Genomic DNA, 25,822 nt, shown 5'->3' with positions numbered 1-25,822 from the left:
AGCCCTGGAAGTGTCAAAGACCAGGTTGGATGGGGCTTGGAGCGACCTTGGAGCAACACGCGGAAGGCATCCCTGTCCATGGCCAGGAATTTGAACCAGGGGACTCGCAAACTCTCTTGCCACAGAAACCATTCCATGACTCTATGGGGAAACGAAAAAAGGAGAGGAGGAGTGGACCAGGAAGGGGAAAGGGAAGGTGAAGGTGAAGAGGGGTAAGTTGGGAATCTTTTCTAAAATACAAAGAAAGCTTAGATCATAGTCAGAAAAAAGGACAATATAATTGTTAAACTACAAAACCATTTCTAATAGTTGGTTTGAGTACAATGTTTTTCAGTATACACTCTAAAAGATGCAGATATTCCTCATTTTGAGGGCAGAAAGTGAAATTTTTAATTGAAACGTGACAAGTATGCCTCCTAATAAAATATAGCTGTATAGAGAAAGTCACCCCTAACAAAATGAACTGTAAAATATACTTAACAGAATAAAAAAGGTGCAGATATAAGGAATTATCTGAAATACAAGGAAGCTTACATAATAATATATATTAATTTACAGAATTGTGTCATGGAATATCATAAAAAACCATCACAACTACAAAATTACTTAGGTTTTGCAGATGTGCATATATATGTGTAAGTATTTCAGAAATGGAACACTGTAGAACACCAAGTATGGCTTATCATTACACTTGAAATGTTTACAGGTAATCTCTTATTGTTACTTTATAGCTAACTAGACTTTAAATTATGAGTTATAGTAAAAGTCTCCACAGGAAAAAATTGCATCTACTTACATATGCAGCTACATTTCTCTGTTTAAAGAAACATAAATATTTCAAATGTTTTAATCTTAATAATATTATAGTATTAGATAATATAATAATTATTTATATTAGAACATTAATGTGATCTAATATAAATTTCTGATTTTATCCTCAGTCATCAAAATTAAACACCATTGAAGAATTCATCAGTGAGACCAGGGCAGAAATACAAAACCCAAGCCCTGAACATTTTACTTCTGACAGTGGTCTTTTGGAGATTTTTTTCAGCTGTGAAGTCCATACCAGCATTACATAGCAGAGCACCTTCAATTGCCCTGAAGAAATGGGAAATAAAACTCTTCCCTCTCCCCTTCAGTTTCCATCCTCGCTCATTCACCATAGATCAAAGGGAATCAGCACAACCTGACACACAAGGCCTATCCCCTCAGTGATCCAGCAGGTGCTGAGGCCAGACAGAAAGCCTGTTTTCCACAGCCCTTTACCTTGTTTGATCGCTGGTTACTTTTGATCTGACACTGCCCTCACACTAGTAATGACTTCCCCCTCGCAGAACCCACCTCGCATCTGTCACCCGGAATAAAGGGTATCACACTGCGCCCTGACAAGGCCTATGGCCATGAGATGTGCTGCCAGCGAGAGGCTCCCCAGCTCCCACCATTTCCAATTCAGCTCCCTTTGTTCTGCTGGGTACTGGGGCCAGGGCACCAGTGACAACAGAAAGGATTATACACCAGCTGTGAAACTGAGTCTTCATGAATTTATATCTTTTCATCTCGGCTTCATCGTCTCCCTAAATGCAGTGAACTTCATGGTGGTTACGACAAAATACACAATCAACAAATGTTATGGAAAGTTTGTTTAAATCCTGTTTCCCAGTAAAAGAAAATCCAGCAGATGTCCTCGAGTTAAACTGAGAGGCACATTTTTCGCCCCAAATACTATTATTATTAAAGTTTTCCAACTGACGTTGGAGGAAGACAGAAGGCCAGCTAGTTCATACCACTGAAGGGCACAGGTGCAAGGAGCAGGGTATGATTTTCGTTTTACTGACAGAAGGTGTTTGAGAGTTACATGAGCAAGTTCTTTGTATCCACTTTTTCCTTGTAACTGGGTATTTCAACAGAAGGTAAAGAATATAGAGGAGGACTTCAAATCAGATTATGTTACTTGGAGAATATACAAAATAAAAAAGTATACATGTTTTTACATACATCACAATAATAACATAAATTTTGGTTTAGCTTTGTAATTACATGTGCTATTGTTGTTTAAATTTCAGTGTATTATATATTAGAGAGACATACAATCTTTTTGAGTCTGGAAGTCCAGTTAAAGAATTGAAAGTCATATCACAAAGGACACAATCACACTTTTCCACCCCTCTATAAGCACAGATTTGCATGACATGGGTCAGAGCCTAATATTAAAGATCACACATTTAATACCCTAAATAAGAAGTTCCTGACTTCCAGAGTGCTGCATGATCATTCTTCAAAATCAATAGAAACTGTGCATATTAAAAGTATTTGGAGCATATTAAAAGCGTTTTGAAATAACTTTTTGGAAGTCCTAAGTGTGTGTATAGGAACTCAATTATGTAAATGGTTTAACTTCCGAAACCGAAATCAGATATTCTAAAGAGTTGTAGATCTAATTAACTCTTACACAATTGAGAAATCAGTAGCTCCAGTCAGTGTTAAACTAAGTTCTGTTGAAAATTCAACTAGTTTTTCCAATCATCATCTCTCAAAAGTATCACTCAAACTCCAGAAGATAGCTGGACTCTTTGGAGGCCTGCTGAACTTCTCACGGCAAGATACTTATGCACAACAACAGAGCATCGTAACTTGCTGACATTCCCACATGCACCCTGGAATAATCACGAAATGAACAGAAAGAATACATTGAAAATAAGTTCTCTTATTTCCAGCCCTTTTCCATCAAGAAACTCCTGGTCACTACATTAGCATCAGAAAGATTTACTCAGGTCCATCCTTGCATGGTCACACAACAACTGTAACAGTTACAGCAAGTCATGACAACAGATGGATTTGTCAGAATTTGTGCAAGGCACTAATTGGGAACATCAAGGCACTACAATTTCTTCTTAAGGAATACCGCACTGTATTTAAAGCAGCTGGCTACCTTAAGACAAGCAATGATTTTCACAGGTTTTAATGTAACTATAGTTGCTTGACAAAATTCAGCTTTTTTAAATAAAACAACAACATGTTGTCTGATAACTCAGTGTTATACGTCAGTGTTTATCCCTACATCATCTTTGCTCTAAATGGGTTTTTATTTAACCTACAAGTGGGTTACTAGATTAATATAATAGGTAAAAAATTAGGTCTTCAAAACAAAATAATTCAGGGAGGACAAGTATACAAAATTGTGAGAATTAAACTGAAACAGTTCTCTCTCTGATTTGAATTTAAATACAAAGCTGCAGAATGTAAAAGAAAATCACAAGGACGACAAAAACATCGGAAATACCTGAGGAAAATAAGACAAAAAGTATCCTAAATATTTCTCGGCTTATCTGAACAGAATAAAACAAAATGCACATGATGCAAACTGATGAGATATCTTTGCATATAGCAGTCAATGTGAAGCTTTAAATATAGCTTAAATAACAAACACTTCAACTATTCAGGAACTAAAAAACAAAACCTCAGACAAAGGAAAAAATAACAAAACTTAAGTTCAGCATTCTCAAAAGACAATTAAAGTAATAATTAGAAAGACAGCAGATATTTAGAGCTAGACACTTTTCCAGAAACAGATTAAAAGTCGATTGAAATTAGGTATGACTGACTCTGCAGGTCACATCCTACTGACTAACTGCTTTTTGCAGAGCACAGCAGATCTTACTACCAGCTCGGGTGATACCCCCTACCTCAGGGATTGCTGCTCCTAATTTCTCATCCCTGTTGATGAAGTCTTAACATCCATTCTGATGCAAAACAACAATCTTTCTGAAACCTTTTTTATTGTTACTGGGTGAGGATGCCAGTGTTAATGGTATCAGACAGATAAAGCTAAACAAACTGACCTTGAACAAACTCAGTGTCAGCAAGTGAAAATTGATAATAAACTGTGAAAGTACATAAGGCAAAGACAAAAGTGTTCAACAGAAGGAATGCTTGAGGGGAAAAAAAATCACTTCAGTCAACTTAAAAGGATTGCAATAACACTGAATAACAACAAGGTGAAAATTATGGGGTTGCATCATAATTGTAATCTACTACCTGAATCTGAAAAGGAGTCATGGTCTGTAAAGAGAGAAGCCCTTTGCCTCCTTCAAACAGTTTGCAAGAGAAAATAAAAAGAAAAAAAGTCTAAAATCTTTGTGAGACAAATAATAACTTTCAGTAAACATTTTCAATACCACTTGCACTATATAGAAAAAAATGAGTTAGCTACTAAATGACATGCTGTTTGTATAACAACTAGATTAGACTCAATAACAAGGATAAAACCTTTGCAAAAATCATTTCAATTTCAGAGGAGAAATGGTAAAGAAAAAATATGGCTGCACAAAAATAGAGCTTTATGAGGAATCAAAAAAATAACATCTTTAATATATTAGGGTATGTTTTTTAAAAAATTTTTCATGAAGGTCAGCATTTAATGCTGCTGCTGTTAAACCAAAATTCTCTATCAACAGAAGAGTCTAATTTTTTCATTTATCTGAATCTTTGGAATTCTGCTTTCCTTTGCTTGACTGGAGAGCAGGGACAGTTTTCAGAAAGATAAGAGATTCTAAAACAATTCCATAGAACAACTTTGATTACAGCAACAAATAAACAATTCCCCTGAAATATACAATAATTAAGTAGAGGAAAATTGCACCTTTCCTCCCTCACACCACACAATCCCCTGAAGCAGTCCACACTGCTCACAAAAAACACATTCTTAATAACAGGAATAGAATATTAAGGTTGAATTGTCAGCCTCCATCCATCACAACTCCTCACACATTGGCAATGAGTTGTGATTTGTGAGTTGTGCAACTCACAAATAATGTGGTGTGTTGTGCCTTTAAAAAAAATTGACATAAGAGACGTCTTCACCTTACAGAGATGCATTTAATTTACCCCAACTAACTTTAAATCAAAATATTTTATAAATTGATATTTAAACTATTTACATAATATTAAGGTAGTGTTTAGGAATAAAACAAACAACAAAATGCATATGGCATACCAAAACACCTTTAATCACAACAGTAATTCAAGAACTGTACATAGAGCAGCTACAAGATAGTGAATAATTTAGAACTTCTTCATCTGTAATTCACCTCTCAACAATCAAAGTACTGATTTATGCTCATAAATTCACACAGAAATAGTTTCAAAACTGACTGACAAAGACTTTTTGTTTAGTTGATAAAAATTACAGTGTTAATACAATAGATTGGACTTCATTAAGGCATTGGAATACATGTCAATTCAGTGATAAGTTCACAAATTTATAAACTGTGCATCATCACTGAGTTACCACCTGTCTACTAGTAATTTGATCATTTTTACTCTGCTAAACATGTTTGTCTTTTTAAAGACATTTTTCTACCACTGAAATCCATTGGTAAATGTTTATAAAATGGTAGCATAGAATAAAACATGAAAACGTTAGTGAGAATTTAGACCTGCAATCTATATGGCCAAAGTCTACCTTTGGCAAAAATATTGGCACAGCTCAGCGGTGAAATAATTTTTCACATTGCGCTGTACAGCTGTGTGAGATTTCACTCCTAAGGATGAATCTAAAATCATTTTTCATAATTCCTATCCTCAGACTCAATGTCTTAAGATGTGGTTTCCCCTTCCTCTTATTTTGAGGAACCTATACACCAGGGAACTGGTTATATCCCTATATATCCCTATATACCAGGGAACAAGTTAGTCAGATGCTCATAATCTATTCTTTTTATTCCACACTCATCTATTAGGTTAGTAATCTTTCATCTTAAAGACAAGATCACATGGAGCACAAATTAGCAATCCTCCATGATAAAAATGGCTTACATTCACTCTCAGAAATAGTACTAGTAACACCAATGACTTACACATGTCCCAGAAAATGGGGGGGAAGACAAAAGGTAAAGAAACATGAGTTTGGGGAAAATCTGACCGCCAATCCCCATTCTTTTCCAGCAGAAAAAAAGCCAGAATGGGCTGTAAGACTGGGTGTATTTGGAGAGTAGCATCACTTATAATGATCTGTCATTTGATTAGGGCAAGCTTCAACTTTAGGGGAGAACCATGGAAAAAGTAGGAGTGAATCCTACAGCACCCATTGTAAAGTCTCTTTTCAGTATCGAAGAACACATGACTTCTGGAAAAGCAAGTTTTTTTAATCATCTTGCAGATTTCAGCAGCAAAGCTTTTCCAGAATTCTCACTTTCTTTAAACCCCAAGCCATACTCTCCAAATGATCATAAAAACCCCCAAGCCTCAAAAGCAAACAAGCAAAAAATTCCACCCAAAATCCATCACCAAGAAATTTCATTTTTGTTTTTCCAAGCCAAAATCTAGTGTCCTAGGGTGACGTTACGGTTCATATGTTCTCTTTCTGAGGGATATTATGTTCTGTGCCTTTAAGACTGGCTTTGAAGAGTGAAAGTTTTGTTTGGGTTTTTCTTATCAGGGACACAGAGACAGGCAGTACATAGGGCTGCTTTGGCTTTCTTGCTTTTGCTTTCTGCTTTGCTTTTCTCTCTCTCACTTCTGCTTGCTTTTGCTTCTGCTCTTAGCTAGTTTAGCTAAACAGTCCAAATTTCTTCCCAGACTGTTTCTCCTCTCCTTTTTTCGACCATCTTGAACCTGCTCCGGACTGGGACCTGGGAACACTGAGAGTTTGCACCGTGTGGCTGCAGCAGCTGCCCCAGCACCGGCGGGACTGAAAACAGAGTGACCACCCCCAAGAGAGAGACCTTCTGAATTTGTCATCTTTTTCAGAGTGGTGTCATCCGGTATTGTTCATTTTGTGTGCTGGGGGTGCTGTGCCTGTGAAATAAACAGGTTCTTTCCACTTCTCTCCGAGGAATTCTTCCCGAACCAGTTGGGGGGAGGAGCCGTGTGGGTTTGCTTACTGGAGGGGCCCCTTTGGAGATTGTCTCCCAAATTTGCCCTAAACCAGGACATCTAGATATTTAGTTAAAGCTGCCAAAAAAAAAAAATCAATGCCATCCACTGATTTTTACCACAGGGATGGAAAGCCTCTCAGACAAGACCAAAGAGATTCAAGAGCTTTCCTTATTTTCCCACATTCCTCTCATAAATGCTCCCCTCCCATCAGGGAACAAAACATAGATGAGCAAAAGCAAAGCAAGACAAAACAACACAAAAACCACCAATGACTGCTTTTATTTGATCCTACACTTAGAGCAGACCACAGCATGCAGTGACAGAAGTACCAGGTAACCCTACCAAACCTTTTCACACTCTGAACAGAAAATGTTCAACCTGTGCCAAGTCACGTCACACTGCTCTACATCCATCTAAGTAATCCATCTCAAAATAAATTTCCTTTAGCATAGATGACATTTATATACAGAAAATAACAATGTTTCTCTTCAAACCTGGGTTTGAACATAGGCAAACTGTATTTTCCAAAGGATAATAAAACAGCAAAAGCACATCTGTCATACTGCTGTGGGTTCCCCTGTTAACTAGTGCAGAAAAAACCCTGAATTTTAATGATTCAAAAGGAGATATTCATAGAGATCTCTTACTTTTTTGTGAAAAATGAGAATTTTTCCAAACAAAAGATTGGCACATACATTCTCCCTAGCTAGAAGGAGAATTTCTCTCTAAAGTAAAAAGCAAAGCAAAGCAAAGCTATATGCAACTGAAAATGTGAGGAAAACTGAAAATATAATGCTACATTTATGCAAGTACTACAAACTGCAGTGACGGCAATATGAAATTAATTGGCAATTGTTCAATAATATTTGTTTTCAGAATCAACAGCTGCTTTTACAAAAACATTGATTTTGTGGTGTACAACATTAGTAATTACTCCTTACAATCAGGAGCCTGTCTTTTCTGCAAGACAAGAAAAGAAGTCAAAAAAAAAAGAAAACCATAATCATATGCCTTCTGAATACAACTGCAAACAGGTTAACCAGTAAAAACAAGAATAATTCCACCTACTATGTTAAACAAAGAAAATAATTTGCAAAAATTGACCACTACTTTTAAGATAGCCAGATTTTTCAGGAACAAATATGACTGGAGAATTATATAGATGAAAGAGGGGCATAGTCTCCCGTGATAGACACTAACTGTTGCAGAAGCTGCCTGTCCTAGTAAACACAGCCCTAGCACATCACTTCATGCACGGCAGATTTGATACATATAGAATGACATCCTTAACAGAATTACCAGATTAAAAGAACAATTTATTGAGGCACACATTCATAAGTGAAGGTACCTAAATATTTGATTTGTCTTGTTTCATTATGCATTGAAGTTTCATTTCTTTCAAAGCAGCATTTCCTAAAAAGACCAGACACAGAAAGACATGAAACATGCTTAATTAAAGAAGAATGTATTAATTTTTTTTTAACTGCTGGACAAAAATATTACATTTTTACTTGCAAATATTGTTTGAAAATATAAGCCAGATAATATTATAGAATAAAATATTTAAATTCTTTTTCTTCAAATAGCATAAAAGTGGTGAAGCATTTAGAAACATATAGCACTACAAAATTTCTGCACAGCTAGTAGCATCTAAAGGCAAACCAACTACAGAGAGATACTCTTCAGATCAAAAGTGCTTATACCACAAAAACCACCAAGTTTCCAACTGTCTTTAATGCGCATTTAGTATCTTTAATCACCTTACCAATCTTCAAACTTAAAATCTATTGCCAAATGGCAAGTAGACATTGCTCTGCAGACACAGAAATGCCTACACTTTACAAATTATTGAATTAGTGTCACCACATTTCTATGCATTACTAGGTAAATAGCTTTGAATTTACAAAAATAGTCAAAATAGGCATCTGGATATACTTCTTAATTAAAATATACTTGAAATTTTCCTTACAAATACTTGTAGCTTGAGAGCAGGAGCTTAAAATATTTGTTTCAATATTCTACTTGTGCCTGCTTTAATGTAGAAACCACACTATCATCATCTTCATAAGATTAGAGGAAATTACTAGCTAAACCAAAGTTAGCAATAAAAATAAGGAAATTAGCATAGCAGCTTTTTGCATTACCTCACCCAAATTTTATTTCTGGAGGGTGTCAGTTCACAGATATATTAGGTCTCTTTCTACAGTCCAAGAATCACTATGCCATGTAAAAGCACAAGCCAATGAAATGAACCAGCAGTATCTCACCATGAAAATCCAGGATATCCCATTTCTATAATACTTTTCAGTCCCAGACAGAGTGGTTTATAGGAAAGGAAAACAATGATCCACCTGAGTTTATGTTGTAATGCAGCACAACTGCCACGTGCATGAAAACAACAACTAGGCCACTACCAAAGTATCTGAAATGGCTGGAATAACTTCAGAGAAGTTTGCAGTTTCCAGATAACTTCTGCCACCAAGAATAAAGCATATAGAGGAGGCAGCTAGTGGCCTTCCAAATAGAATCACAAGAATTTTGTTGCCTTACAAAAAACTACTTCCACCAAAGGATGATTGTCCTCCCAATTTTCCATTTGTATAACAGAACTAGTAAGAAAGTAGTGCCATTCAAGTTTAAAATTCACTGTCCACACAGCTTTTCTCCCAGCAAAAAAAAATAACAACCACTTATCTCTACAGGCACTGCAGTTTCACATCATTTCACAGAAGACTAGTATCACAATTGAAAAAAACAAAAGGTCAGCTGTAGCAATCCTTCCAAAACAGCTTATTTGCAACACCTTTCCCAAGCAAGACTAAAAAAGAAAAGCAAAAAAGCACAGAACAGCTACAAGATGTACATAGAGCGAACACCCACACTATTTCAATCTCATTAAAAGCACTCCAAAACTACCTGAAACTTTGTTGCAAAGACTTCAAAAACTGGAGAAATTGTAGTCTAGGAGCAACAGTAACAGCACAGTGTTTTCCAGACTGTACAGTCTTAAGAGACATTATAAAAAACCTCAGCACGTTAGCTCAAGAACGAACTCTATAGGAAGAATAAATTTTCTAAGGAATTCTGAGATGCAAGAGATGTACTAGAAATGAAGTAAAACAGTACAACATAGAGCTGTTCTGAAACCTATAAAGTATAAATTTTTGAAGTGTGCACCATTAAGGTATTTTCAAAAATATATAAAACTACAGAAATTATCAACTACTATTTTATTCTAGAAATTACTATCTTTCTGAAATAACAAATACATTTAAACAGCCTTATGTAGTAGCTGAAATCATCCAATTTCAAGAATGCAATCACAAATCTCTCACTCGTGTTATACAATGTAAGTATTCTCTACATAGCTGAGTAATTCCCTGTATTTTCAAGAAGCTGCACAAGATTAACAGCAAATACTCCACCTCCCACCAAAACAATCCAGTAATTTCTGTGTGACCAACAACTTTCATTTTCACATATTTTAAAGAGCAAATCAAAAAAGATATTGAAAAACTTCAAGACTTCTTTAAAGAAAACTATAAAATTGCTTTTATAAAAGCATATTTTAAAAACTCTAAAGTCTCCAAACACGAACAGACTGGGAAATACAATAAAAGAGAACTGTGCAGATGAAAAGACTTGCAAAGCTGACATTTTATGCAAAGCAAACACCTCTTTTGTCACACCTACACCTTGCTGCAAACCCTGACAGCGGTGAACTGCACAGATGTACCTCTGGCACAGCACCACAGACAGCATCAGCAGGGCGGCATCACCAGACACACAAGGCCTACCAACAAATCCTCTGGGCACAATTTAATTAGCGAGTTAATGAGGGAGACCACGGCAGAGGCAGGGCTACGCCTCCAACAGCAGCACCACGTGCGATCCCTACTGCAAAAATGCAGCCCCTGGAAGCAGTCCCAGCAAGCCTTCTGGAAAACTTCTGCAGGCAATGCACACTCATCCACAACAAAATTGGCCCATTGAGCCATTTACCAAATCTAGTAGTTTTTTCTTTCGGGAGTGAGGAAAAAATACTTTATGAAAACCTTACCCTTGGAGGTATTTTGTTTGTTTTTCTCTACGTTCAAGAAGAAAAACATTTAAAAATAAGCACTTCCCAATCATATTTGATCTTTTTCATGATTTTGTAGTCTGGATTTTTTTTCCTAATTTACATTTCGATGTTTCAGATAGAAAATATTCTTAAAGCACACTTGTAATTTACCAAGGTGGTAGGAGAGGGAAGACCAGCAAAATCTTCTCTGTTGCTGTGGTTTAACCTCAGGCAGCAGCTCACCACCCACAGTGGGATGGGGAGGAGAATCAATAGGGTAACAGTGAGAATACACAGATACACACACACACACAAATACATAAAAAAATCTCACAAAAACTTGAAAGAATTTAAAATAATTTTGCTGTTTCAGAAAACTGTAATTTAATTGCATAGTGACAAAACAATGTACAATTCCCAGAGAGACATACACCAAAAAAAAAATCCTGAAGAAATCACATTTGGATGCCACAGAACAAGACCAAATGGAGACAACCACAAGTTGGTGTCTGGGGATCACCCCAGCAAGACAATTTTTAGGAAAAGCCTCAGATACAACAGATAACTTTTAACAGTCATTACTGGAAAATATTAATTTAAAAAATTAATTTAAAAATCCCAAACTATACTAAACAAGGAAATGGAGGAACAGTAAGCTAAGTACTCAAAAAAACTGGGGCAAAGCTACGCATAGTTCTGAAAAGCAGAATAGGATGTTCAAAATTTGCTACAATAACTACAAGAGCACCTATGTCTAAAGTTCAGACAAACACGGGTTTTTAAACATTATCATTCTGGATTAAAAAAACAATGACAGTTGAAAGGCCAGAGCAAATTCTAAAATAAATAATGCTGTAATCCCTAGGATGAAAGCGCATAAAGTGAGCATGAATGATAAATTTGCAATTTAAGTGTAAATCCAAGTATAAATGTAAAAATTTACCCACCAGGGGGGCTGATGTTGCAGTTTAAAACTCATAAGAATTTAACCTGGACTCAAAAAAGACAGTATTTAGGATGGTTTCAGCAATCCAGTCTCCGTGCACATTCAATTTGCCCTGTAACATTGTTTATCAACAATGTAGCATTTTGGACAATACAACTACCAGGAAAAGCTCCTCCATATACCCACAGAGAACACCCATTTATATGTCTGCTCCCAGGTACCAGTGGCTATAGCAAGATGAGAAGAGGGAATGCAGACATTTGAAGAACTTGTGATCTGACCTCTTATACTGAAAACTGTAACCTATGTAAGTTACAGTGAAGTTCTTTAGGAAACAAAAGTGTTTTCCCATACCTTCAGAAATTTGATAAATTCATTCTTCTAGCTTTGTAAAGACAAAACAGTTCAACTGGAATTTGCTGGAAAGAAATTATATAAACAAAAATGCCTACCTGTCATTCATTACTTTTATATAATCTTGTCTCCGTCGCATACAAATAAAAAACATATTTGTATTATCTTGGATTGATGCAAATTACCACTATTTTAAAATAATGATACTGACAGTTTTAAGGGATTTGCTTCACAGCATCATACTTACGATCTCTTTCAGTAAGCATCACCGCTCACTGGGAGAAATATCAGTTTTGATTTATTGCTATCCTTAGTGAATGGCTGAAGAATCTTAGAAACTACCACATGAGTCAAGATACCAACTTAACAGATGAAGAACCTAAAAGTGATTCATCTGGAGTTTGCCAGTGCTGTCTTTGACACAAGATACCACCAGATTAAAACAAGTAAACAAAAATCCCAACAAGAAAACAAACAAACTACAGAAATTTCAGCTCCATTTAGGTAACTTCAGTATCTTGCAGCACATATTTTAGTGGAAGGATTTTTCACTCTAGTGTAATGGACTTGGGTTTGTGACTAAAGTACTGTAGTATCAGTGATCCCAAAGGACAACTAAATATGGTTATTTCAAACTACTGAAAAGGCTCCATATCCAGCTACCAATTCCTGGTGATCAAGTTTTTAATTAAAAGCTGAAATAACTTATTCAACAACAAGAGCAGCCAAAAACAAACAAAAGAAACAAAAAGCAGAAGTGACTACATTCTAACTCAAAATTTAAAACTCCAAATTTCCTGAAATTTTCCTGTATATTCCATTTAGGATTTTTGCATTACCTCCATCCATTTGGACTTTCAATACTAGAATTTTCAACACTGAGAACATAATTTGTTACAGTTCTTCCTAAGCTTGATGTACAACACCAACATGCAAGCCATTAATGCACAGACATAAAAAGATGTCACTTGAATGTATAAATAAATGCATTTACCCTTTATCAAATTTATATGCAAAATACATCATCTGCAAGTATCAAATGGAAAATTACCTTATAATGCTGACCAAACAGTAGAAAAAGGTTTTTCTACTTGCTGAGCAAACAGTAGAAAAAGCCACTTTTCCACTCTTTCATTCCATCACTCACTTTGTCATTGTATTAATCTACAGTATATGCACTACACACTTTTATACATAGAATTTTTATTAAAAGTGGTAACAAATTACAGCCCAAAGATATGCTTCAAGTGGTATAATGCCTAATTTTATAGCAGTATCAAACCTGGAAGTTTTTTAAACGGTAGAGTAGGGTACAGCCATTAATCAACTGCACATAACCTGAAAGGAGTCAAAAAGTATAATTAATTCAGAAATACAGACTGCAACTCCAGTTGTTGGTGGCTTTTAAATGCGTACACACACACTGTACATGTCAAGTAAACTCACAACATCAAAATGCAGTACCTGTCTAAAAAGAAACAAAGAAACAATAGAAAAGAAGCTGAGAGTGGTGGAACCATACAGCTGACCTTATTGAGACACTTAAGAATTACTCCTGATAGCAATGCTGGCAGCTGAAGGGAACACAGGGTCTGTGGAACCAGCACAATACTCAGAAATTATCTGCCACGCATTGGCAATTCCCCACAGCTCGAGTAGGGAGCTTGTCACCACTACAAAGTCAATGCCGCCACCTAAGGGTGACAACACCGTACTGTGTTCACTGACACAGTACTTAAAGTTATACTGAAAATTTAAATCTGCACTGTGGTTCTAATGCCTTCACAGAAGATATATGTATCTGATTTATGCACATGAACACAAGTTTTGCCTTTTTCCCTTCTATTAACATCAAATTTGGCATAAACATTTCAATGCAGGAACAGTATTACAGAAACTGCTGAGGTCAAAATGCAATGGATCTAAACAAAAAAAGACAAAAGACAAAAAATTGAACTCTAGGGAATAAGGTTCTGTAACTTAGATTTCTAAGAAATTGACTGAATCATTTTATGTTGTTAAAAAAATTAATAAAGTAAATGTTTCAGAAGAGCTTGTCAAAAGACAAACTTTTCCATAGCATTTTTACTACCAGACAGATGTCTCATGCAGTTCTTATGAAAGCATGACTTCCTACACCTCATCTTAGTATCAGTATAGCTGTTAAACGCATTTTTAAAATGCTGAACCTTACTTTTATAGTACATTAGGTGGTTCTGGAGTGTATGTAAAGTGTTTGAGAAACTAAAATACAAGAGGGACTTCATCATTACTAGTGCATACTACCAGCATGCCATCTGCACAAGGTTTTTGCTTCAGAAATCTCTAATTTAATACCTGACAGTAGATGAAACATCATTATCCAAAGGTATGATATATAGTGTACACATGAGAGAAATCCATCTGAGCATGTACACAGTCCTTTACTGTGGGGGTGGTGAGGCTTTGGACCAGGGTATCCAGAGATGCTATGGACTGCCCCATGCCTGGAAGGGGACAGGCTTCATGGGGGCTTTGAGCCACCTGGCCTACTGGTGCAGTGGTAGTGGGGTTGGAACCAGATCTCTAAGGTCCCCTCCAACCCAAACCATTCCATGACTCCATGATCTTCCTGAATACGTACGTAAACTTTTAGCAAGCAACTAGTTATTGAGAGATGCTAGTTATTCAGCATAAACAAGTCCTAAGCAGGATATGCTACATGAAGTTACAAAGCTGTGAGATTTAGTGTGTTGCTTGCTTAGCATCAGTGGCTGGATTTGCTGAAGCCTTAGGCCAGAAGCTGTGAACTTAGACCTAGATATACTTTCAGCCAGAATAATTAATTTACTTAGTCATCTTCATAGGAACTGGTACAGCGCTGTGTTTTAGCTTTAGTATGAAAAGAATATTGATTAAAATAGTGACGTTTTGGTTGTTGCTAGGCAATGTTTCTTATATTAAGACTAGTGGTTTTTTAGCTTTCCATCCTCTGTGCAGGTGCACTAAAAAAACAGAACAAGGAGGCTAGAGTTGTCAGCAGAAGCTGTAACTCAATGAGACAAGAAATCAAGGGCCTGCCTGTGTGGTGGACATGGAGAAAAAAACCAGGAAAGTGCTAGAAGACCACAAACCAAAAATTACCATTAGAACAAGGCATGAGAAGAGTGTGTGAGAGGTGGACACACAAGTCATAAGGGTATAATTGCCTGGGGTTTTCTTTGTTCTGGGTCTCTCTTTGAAGGCACCCAACCTTCACTGACCTGATACTGTATCTCTATTAAACCTCTAATTTTTATAAATCCAGTGTCTGAGATTCTGCTGCAGGAAACCTAGGTCACAACTGAAGGAGAAGGAGGCGCCTGTGTCTGCAAAGAAAACCAGAAACAGGGTCCTTCTGAACATGGGTGTTTAATTGTAAAAATAGTAATTGAAGGGGAAAGTCTGGAAATCTGAGATTTTCAAAACCTCAAATAATGATATAAAGTGGCTCAAAAGTATTTTGGGAAAGTATACCTGTAGAAACATGGGAAATCAATTCTTTTTCTGAAATTTCTTCAAGTAGAAGAACAGTTCTAAGCAACTGCATGTAAAAAGAGAAATAGCATATGGAATATATCGTGGGGGATGGAAAAAAGACAGGGAAATTACATTCTTTCCAAATATTTTCCCCCAAAAAAATTCTTTCATTTACCTGTTAGCATTGCAACAAAGTAAATTATTTCCATACATTCTAAACATTTGACACTGTGCAGTTTATAAGCCTTATAATACTTTCTTCCTGAAACAATTTGCCTGGGCTAAACTCAAAGCAAAACACTCTCTTCTCTCAATGTTTGTGACACAAGGTACAATGCTGAAGTAAGTGTTTTGTAGATGAGAAGTACAAAGCAGGAAGGGAAATGGTTCCCAAAGTAAAAACAGAAGTGGGGAGGGGAATATCATTAAAAGACAAAAATAAATTTATCACCTTACACAATAATTCTTATTCAGAAAATATGAGAATTAAGTCTATTTTTTACTATACACTTTTATACTAAGTTGATTCCAGTCAATGCTGTAAAAGCATATGTTAACTGTTTAATTGTGTGACAAAACTGTAATATTCTGTTTAGTCTACCTTAATTCTTATTTACTGAAAGTAAAGTATATTTTTCACATATCTTAAGCATTGTAGTTTCTATCAAACATAACATCACAGTTAACTTGAAAATAAACTCTTGCCTGCTACAAACTGCAAAGGTAAGCAGAACCCTTACAGAATACCCCTCTTAAAAAACTGCTAAATAGCCACCTGTAAAATATGTACTTTAAAAGTGTCATCACATATCAAGTATATTGCCAAATGGGCCAAAATTTGGTTATCTTGAACTTGAAGACGCAAGTGTCTAACAAAGAAACAGAAACGCAGCCAAGTTATATTCTAACTGTCTTAGTGAACATATCTGGGAACCATCAAACCTATTATTTGCCTTTAAGGATCCACTTCACAACATCATTTTACTGGAAAGGGAGAAGTAGCCATAGCAGCTACTACACTAGCTCATCCACTCTTAAATGAGCTTGTAAAACAAAATAGAGAGCATGGGAACAAAGTACAGAAGTAGGAATATTGACATTCTCTTACAATATCTAAAACTCCACCCCGCTTTATCTTTAAAAGCTCTCTCCCATTACCCGTATCTAGTTCACCACAAAAATCCAGAGACACTAGGTGGAATAGGAAGGAACAAACTTGTAACTACCACCTGGTTAAGTTTCAGCAACAATTGTATCATAATTTTAGCCATTAAATTACTCAGTTAAGGAAAAGTAACTAAAAAGAAAATAGTGTATAAAATCAATTTAGTTAAGTGGAGAAAGGTTTTCTCCAGCTCTACAGTGAACTCCTAAATCTAGATCTCCTTTATTCGAAATAAGGAAAACAGACAGCTTGCACAAAAGCTTCTGGAGATAACCCTTTTATTTGGGTGCACTGCAGTCACTGAGTTCTGCATCTCACAAATCCGTTAAAATATAAAGCAATAAAAGCCATCCAAGTGAAGTACCCCCCACTCTGTGTCTCAGCTGGAGTACTACACATTAGTGTGGAACAGTTCTCTGGTTTTACACTTAAGCTAGGTACTATTTATGTCAGGTGGAAAGATTAAAAACAGCAATTGGTACAAAGATAACAATGAAATTAACCCATCCATCTTCCACCAGCTTCATTTACATTAAAAATTCACATGATGCAAACACAGAAGTTATAGCACACCATACCAGTCACAACCATAAAATAAGAAATTCAACTAAATTCAGCCAAGAAATTAAGACATTTTCTACTTTTGTCTGGACAGAGCCATTATCTGTTCTTCCATTTACACTGAAATTCTGTGAGATTATTCAATTGCATCAGACTTCTTGGGGGCAGATCAAGAGAGACAACACAGTGGCACAATTCATAAGTCCTACAAAGTTAAAATTTTTTTTTTTTTTTAACTAGGCCCCAGTTTGGCCAGTATGCTTCAGAGAAGAGGCTCAGCATATAATTTTCTGTCATTCAAAGGACAGGGGAAATACCAACATGTTTTGAAGAGATACAAATCCTAAACAGTTATGCAAATAACAACAACCTTCTGTTGTTGAGTTAGCCATGCAACATTAACTTTTTCCTCCTACATCCTTTGTCCCATTTATTAATTGCAGCTTTTGCTTATTACCATGAAATAATCAGCACTTCAAAGACAGGAAAGGGTCTATTTTTCTCTGAAATGTCTAGCATATTCAACAATCAGAACATAAATTCTCCTTTCTCTGCTTCTGCTCAGCAGTCTGATAACAGAGTTTCTTAGCAACAGATGAAGCAACTGAACTGTGTTGCCTGATCCACACACATTTTACTGCAAAGTAGCACTCACAAAGGCATTATTTAGCTGATGGTTGCCTCTGCCTAGATGTATTTTTGAAGTGTAAAATCCATTAGTGTGAGACAAGCCTATATGAAAACTCAACCATCATGTACTATCTGTAATGCACTACACATTTTGAAATTAATAGAAATTGCCTGTAAGAGTCATACACATGATTTTAAGTACCTCTGAGAAAGGAATAAACAAGAAAATGCAAAACATAAGACTATTTACATTATTTACATGGATGCTACAGCAGTTGCTTAAAAGGGGAGGATAGAAGTCCTCCTTCTAGCATACTGATAATGTACGAGCTTAAATACACAGACCAAGCCCTTGTACATCAAATACACTTTTCTTTCTACAGGATATTTTGATTTCAGAGAATGGATGCTTATTCATTTTGAAAATACACACACACACCTCTCCCAAACCACCTTCTTCACCAGTGGAGCAGGAAGCAATATGTGCCACACCAAATATTAAGGAGATTTTTTAGAAGAGAGAAAAGTAACCCACAGAACTTGACAAACCATTTGCCAGCCATGACTCCCTTTAAAAGCAATTCCCCAACTAAACAATCCCTTTATTTTTAATCTATTTTGGCATGTAAAAGTTTCTATTTTACAATTGCATGATAACTCTTAAAAGTTGTCTTGGGTCATCACAAAAAACAACACTGCCAGCAAGACCTGAAAGTCTCTTGTCCCTAGCAAAGGGAAAGCACAGCAGCTCCTTCAGCTTTATCATCCAATGGCATTGTTCAAGAGTTATTTTATTCTAACGATTCAACACCCTGGAGTTCATAACAGCTTCAAAACTTACTTCATTTGTACATATGAAGATCTATGAATCTGAATTTTAATTTTACAGAGCTATACCAAGTTTGCCCCTTGACTTCTTCCCCCTGAAAAATTAAGGATGGGCAGGAATTTAAGTACAATTAGATACTTTAAAAAAGAAAGTAAATTCATGAAAAACTAGGCAAAAATTCAGTTTTGGTAAGTCACTAGACGAATTACCAGAAGGGGTAAAATTAAGAGAAATTTCATATTTATTTGACCGCAAATATTTTTGTCTTATTTGCAAACAAAAATTAGTGTTATGTTTTCAACAATGAAGTAACCAAGTAGAGTGCAAGTTAAGAGCACAATTCATGATTGCCTTAAAAAGGATTAAAATACTTCCTATGTTCCATTTCAACCAGGAACTTCGATGATATTTCAGACACTAAAACCACAAAGTCTTTAAGTGCTAATAACTGCAATAACAACTTCTTAGGTTATATTTCACACTATAAAGAGAATAAAAACTTCAATGATGAGAACTCTAAGATGCATCTACAAGGAAAGCTAAGTTAATTCCTTGCCTCCAAATTTTCCAGTGATCAAGTACTTATGCAGATACTTACACACACTACTTTCTTAATTACAATTAAGCCATTTTTCACATGCAACTATGCAAATCTTGAAGGTTTTCCTCTTCCTTTCAAAGACACGGTTAATTAATTTAAAAAGGTGAGTTAATTAATTTTAATTAACCTACCATTCTCTTTCCAGAGAAGGAAGGAAGATGTTTTTCCTTCCAGACTTCTCAGATCATTTATTTTTCTTTTTCATATTTAAAGTTTTTTATGTATTAAGGTAAGAAAGACTAGCTTTGACAGTATTCAAGTTTGTGTTTCAACACAAGAGGAGGGGCGTGCCCTTTTTCTGCATTTAAACTACACTGAAATCTCAGTTTAGGTCTCTGTCTCCTATTTTTCAACTTTCTACAGTTCTAATCAAAACCAATAACTGGCTGCCTGTTTCTTTCTTTGTTGATTTGACAATGGTTTCTATTAAAAAAAAAAGCAAAACAATCTTGAGCATTACCGTTTCTTTATCTTTTTGAAGCTAAATATCAACTAATTCTTGAATACAAGGTATGCTGTTTTCTTACAAACACAATTTATTTGTTCCAATTCAGCACTTTTGAAACAAAGGTTATAACCATGATGTTAGCTGACAGTTAAAATTCAACTGCAAGCAAGTTTTACCTTCTTCAAGAAATAAATTTTAAAAAATAGAATGAAATTTCGAAAAAAACGTAAGCCATTTGCAAGCCACTCTCTCTCTGCATTAAAACCATCCTTTCAGAGATTGCTTAGAATTAGGACTCAAGATTGTTTTGCTACTCCTCAACAACTTCCTTCTACTAGCACAGGCACACTACTCCATCCTGATGAGAAAGTGATATATTTCAAGAAAATATCATCAGAGTGTATCACTTGTAATCAAGAACCCGAGCTCCAAAACACCTTTTAGATGTTTGCACTTTTTACTGCACTTGTAGAAACAAAAGAAACATTCCATATGAACTGTGTTTTCCCTGTACAAACCACCTCCCAAACAATTACTCATGAAATAACACATTAAAAACAAGAAGTTAATGCATTTAGCTTAACTTGTACTTTGCATCACCTTCTGTGCCATCTCTGCAGAATTGCAATTTTCCCAGCCAGAAATATTTTAAGCAATTCACTTGCAAAAAGCAGCCATTCTAAAGAAAATTTTTAAAAGATGAAGAGCAAGAGAAAGCTTTGACAATCAAAAAATGCCTTGGGAAGAACAAAATCACAGTATGTACTTACTGATTTGTTTTCTTGCATATATATTCTTTGCAGCTTCAAACAGCCTTTAGCTATAATGATCATTCCTTCATCTGAGATGTTGTAACATTGTCCAAAATGTATGTCTTTCAATTCCCTGCATTTTGAGCCGAGCTGCAATTAATGAAATCAAAGTGAAAAAAAAAAACAACAGAATTTGACTGAAATGAAGAGATGGGAGAAAATATTTCTTTCTGCTTCTCCACCCCGCATTAAAAATTACCTTTCTTTTCAGGCTTTGAAACACTGTATGCAAACAAGAAAGATTATAATTACATACGTGACAAAATGAAGGTGCTAACTACAGTCAACAAAATGGAGCTAACAGCACCACATAAAAACTAAGTTATTTACTGTGTATACAGGTAGCTAACAATGCCTTTACGCTCAACAGCTTATTTGATTTATCCTAACTCCTAAATGCTCCTTTAACACTCTCTGAGAGTTGATGAAACCTTCCTGCATATCCAACAAATGAAGATCTTAGTCACCATCAACATTCATGAAGCAAAAATGAGTTACTTAAACACAAGTTTTGAATAGCAACCAAGCTCAGGAAAATTGAATCCAAACTGCACATTTAACTACAAAAGTGATCATTCAATCCCTGGGTATTAAAAAGTATGTGCAGTCCCTAGAGAACACCATTTACTGCACCAAAAAAAGTCTCCATACACCAACTTTTAAAAAAAAAAGATTTTTCATAAATTTAACTAAATCCAATAAAAGAGTATGTTCTTCTTCTTGCTAAGCTGAAATATACGAAGTTTTCAGAAGGAATCTGTGGAATGGATGTTTACCTCCTTCAGGCCTTCATCAGTGAGTCTGTCTTGATTGCCCACATGTACTTTCTGAAGAAGAGGACAATGAGAGGCAACTGCAATAATAGAGGTGTCAGAAAGCTGTTTACACCTGTAGGCAGTATATCTTAAGAGCCCAGGACATTTAATTGCTAATATGCATACTCCTGTATCAGACACATTGCGGCAATCAGAAATATTGATTTCAGTAATATTCTGGCTTCTTGATGCTATTTTTTCCAACAGCTCATCAGTGACCTGCGAAGACAAAACAAATACTCACATATAACTCTTTCCATAAAAACCTTTAATGTCAATAGGACAAAAATGGCTGTTTGTAAGATGAATTTCCATGAGCTATAGGAAAAATGAAACTATACCTCCTTTACAAATACTACCTATGGCTGAATATTTTACTGCAATTGGTTTGTTTCAGAGGGGTGGGGGGGGCTGATGGTTTTAATAGAATATGGTCAACTGGGGAAAAGCCAGTTCTGACACACTATGTAGACTGTAGCTAGATGGCTTCATGATAAAGTTCACAGAGGGAGAGGCAACAGCTAGACAAGTACAGAAAATATGGGCAGCTGCAGGAATTTATGTCACCACAGAAAGAATCCCAAATGGCTGTCCAGCTTGACAGAAGTTCTCAAGCACCAGACTGAGCTCCAGAGTTAGGAGGGTAACCACAGACCTACTTCACTTTTTAGCCATGAACAGACTATCTGTGATGTCCAGGTATTAGAAAGATAAATTACTTGTTGGTAGAATTGCCTTATTAAGGTTTAGGACTTGATGTGCCTCAATGAGAGTAACGTACTACTGACAGTGGACACAAAGAATGCAGAATTCATAGACCACAATGACATTTGGCAGAACTTCTTAGATAAGGAAGAAACTAACAAAGCAAACTTAGCAACTGTGTTGAATCAACTCCAGCTGAGTAAAAGGCAATTCTGGCAAGGGGATATGGCAAATACCACAGACCACCAACCCAAGAAACCCACCAAACCAAAAGACCAGAAAGACTGAGTATGTGGACTAATTAGCATAAGAAGGGCAGGAATCATTTAACCAACAGAAGGTAGAATACCAGAATATGGTAGGTAGAATAACAGAACTATGTAACTTGGAGCCACCAAACGTTACTGCCTTTGTTTACTGAAATACATATGATTTCACACTGATAATAATTTGTGCCCTATAGAAATTGTGTTAGCCTTCATTCTATTATATTTCTTATTTGTAGTAATGCTATATGGAAGGGCAGGGTTTCAATGTCTTAAAACTTTTCTTTTTTCATTTTAATACATTAGCAGGTATGCTCCATTTAATCAAAGGGAGAACTGTTGAGGAATACACAGTGCAAATAGCTCAGGGTACAGCTGAGCTCCAGGCGGCACAGCCAGAGGCAAAAGGCCATGAACTGGTGCCACCCTTTGTAAAACAAAGGGCACAGAGACCTGTGGTGCAGCCAGGTGAGGAACACTTGGAAATACAGCAGGAGCCAAGAGCCCCCAGATATACCCATGCACAGACTGTGAGGGCATAAAAGCACAAGGGTCCCTTTTCTGGGGTCCCTCCTCCTCCAGCCTGAGGTGTTATTCTGTTGTTGCAGTATGATTACATTATTTTAAGGACCCAGAGGTCTGAGACTCTGCTGTGGCAAGCCTGAAGTCAGACAGTAAGGAAAGTGGTCTGATTGTGTGGGGTGTGCAGGGAGCCGAGCAGGGCATCCATCACCTCCCTGGGGCCGCTGTCACAGAGGGGCTTTGGTCCCAAGCAGGTGGTGCCAGTGTGGCTGACAGAGCAGCCCCTGGGTGCTCAGACAGCAAAGTTCTCTTATCACTTTTGTATCTATACACATTGTAGTCAGCCAAAATGACAATAATCTTAAAAGAAGACAATCCTACAAAGGACCACTCAGAAAAATTTACTTGGCATAGACAAGATTTAGCTTTAACCAAAGAGGGCAAGAGAGCAACACAAATCTCTCTTGATTTTTGTCTTACACAGCTGAGGAGCAGTCTTTGCTGCATTCAATAAGGTTTTCATTTGTAGCAAGTCAGATCCTTTTTCTTGCTCTTTCATCAGGCAGGTGTTAAAATGGAAAAGAACTGTGCTGGTTTTGCCTGGGGTAGAATTTTCTTCACAGTGACTAGTATGCAACTATGTTTTGGATTCGTGCTGGCTTTCTTACAGCTAAACAGGGATTGCGCAGAGCCAAGGCTTTTTCTCCTTTTCACTTGGCCACACTAGCAGAGAGGCTGGGAGGGAACACAGCCAGGACAGGTGACTCCCATCTGACCAAAGGGATATTCCAGATCACAAGGCAGTCAGTCAGTCAGTCAGTCAGTGAGAGGAAGAAAGAGGAAGGGACATTTCCAGCGACGGGGCTTGTTTTCTCAAGTCATTGAGAAGTGTATTCTCAAGTGTGATGGGGCCCTGCTCTGCTGGGGATGCCTGAGCACCTGCCAGCTGATAGGAAGCAATGAATTAATATTTTGTCTTGTTCTTAATCCCTGCTGGTGGGGGAGTGAGGAAGGGGTTGCCTGGGCCTTGACTGCTGTCTGGGATTAAACCACAATAAAGACAAATTGCAAAGAAAAAAAAAATCCTTCTTCAAATGCAACTGTCCAGTTGTTATTTCTATTCACTCTGTATTTTCATTAAATGGTCAAGATGCAGTTTATAAACCCCGCAAGTCACTACTCAATAAGAAACCCAAGGGCAGTGGCCAAACAATACTGGCATCCCTAAAGCTTTCCAAGGAGGGAACTTACCCTGTACAATTTAAGGCTAGGCTCCTAGGGATCTCACTAAATTAAACCCACAAATATTTAATCATAGGATTGGCTAAAAGCCTAAAATAACCAAAACACTGAAAACAAAAAAACAAACACAGTCTTTTTTCTAATGAGTAGGAGCCATACCAGCTGAAGAATAAAATAAAGAAAATTTGTTAAAACAAACAGAGCAAGCACCACGTATGTGACCATTCTTCCAACTACAGCAACCTCAGAAATGCTCATGTTTGTCTTTGAATTAATAAGACATCTCACACCTCCAGACTACCTGATGCAGAGTTGAGACAGGTAACCCACAATCCATTTCAAATAGTACTTATGCCCACACTGTATAGTAACTGATCTCAGACAAAAATACACTATATTTAAAAAGGAACCAATCTAAGGGTCCAAATATTTTCAGCGAATAGCAGAAAAATACGTGCAACTACAGATATCACCATTCCATGTTTTCCTTTTGTTTACCCCTGGTCAAAAGTACAAGTTCCAAGAACAAATTTGGAGTCATGAAAACAATTATTCCACAATGATATCTTCATACCTGCTGACGACTACTGAGATCCAGCTGCTTCCAAAACTGAAAATCTAAACAGAGGTCACGCCAATATTTACAGACTAATGACACTGAAAGGCAACGCTCATTCAGAGATAAGTTGGAAAATATCTGTAAAGAAAGAAAAAATAAATTTGTCACATGTAATCATATTTTAGAGACAGACATATTTTATTATCAAGACATCTTGTAAAGGACAGAAAAGTATTAGCATGCATTGCTAATACACACTTGCCCCCTGCTTGACTAATCAGAGACAACAACAAAAAAACCTACATCCCACAAGAACTGACAATACTAGTAAGTCATATTAGCATAACCAACAATAGAATATATCCTAAGTACTCATCTCATAGACTGAATTTCAGAAGTGCTTCTGAGATGGTACACCTAAAGAATTACAAATTAGCTCAGTGTTATTTGCAAGTCATTTTAAAAAGTGTTTTCATTCCCATCATGAAATGGATAGGAAACCTTTCTTTTTATTTTTTATTTTTTAACTGAACTGGTAAGAAGAGTCATAAAGGTATTAAAAGATCAGGTCTTGCAGAAAGAGGGCATAGGATGGTAGAGTAAATTAGCAGAGTAAATCAGTGTCATAGAAGAGAACTGAAGGACAAAATTAGCCTTTTATACCCCAAGGTTTTGAGCACTATAGCAGCTGGCAAAAAAAAAAGAATAAACTTTATAGCAAGACCATAAATCACCACAGCATGTATTACATTCATCCCTTTCATAAAAACACTGTTGTTTATTAATAAATATAAAAAGAGGGTCTGTCAAGAGTTCACATGACGGTACCCTGTCAGCACAAATGAACTTAAATCTACATGTGATCCCATAATGAGAAAAGGAGTACAGACTGCAAAACGTGAAAAAGTCCTCCCACTGATCTGAGGA

General features: G+C 36.4%; 1 protein-coding gene across 1 annotated transcript in view; it reads right to left on the bottom strand.

Annotated features, from left to right (window-relative positions):
- FBXL17 (F-box and leucine rich repeat protein 17) overlaps nucleotides 1–25,822 on the bottom strand; it is a 278,422-nt gene that overhangs the window by 238,374 nt on the left and 14,226 nt on the right. Inside the window, exons 2-4 of the mRNA XM_030968063.1 lie at nucleotides 24,911–25,033; nucleotides 21,563–21,820; nucleotides 20,745–20,876 (exon numbers count right to left, since the gene is read on the bottom strand). Of these exons, the coding sequence (XP_030823923.1) occupies nucleotides 20,745–20,876; nucleotides 21,563–21,820; nucleotides 24,911–25,033 (513 nt within the window). The remainder of the gene's footprint in view (nucleotides 1–20,744; nucleotides 20,877–21,562; nucleotides 21,821–24,910; nucleotides 25,034–25,822) is intronic.

This window comes from Camarhynchus parvulus, chromosome Z, assembly GCF_901933205.1.
Source record: "Camarhynchus parvulus chromosome Z, STF_HiC, whole genome shotgun sequence".
In the NCBI taxonomy this organism is placed as follows: Eukaryota; Metazoa; Chordata; class Aves; order Passeriformes; family Thraupidae; genus Camarhynchus; species Camarhynchus parvulus.
This window is presented reverse-complemented; position numbering and strand designations above follow the sequence as displayed.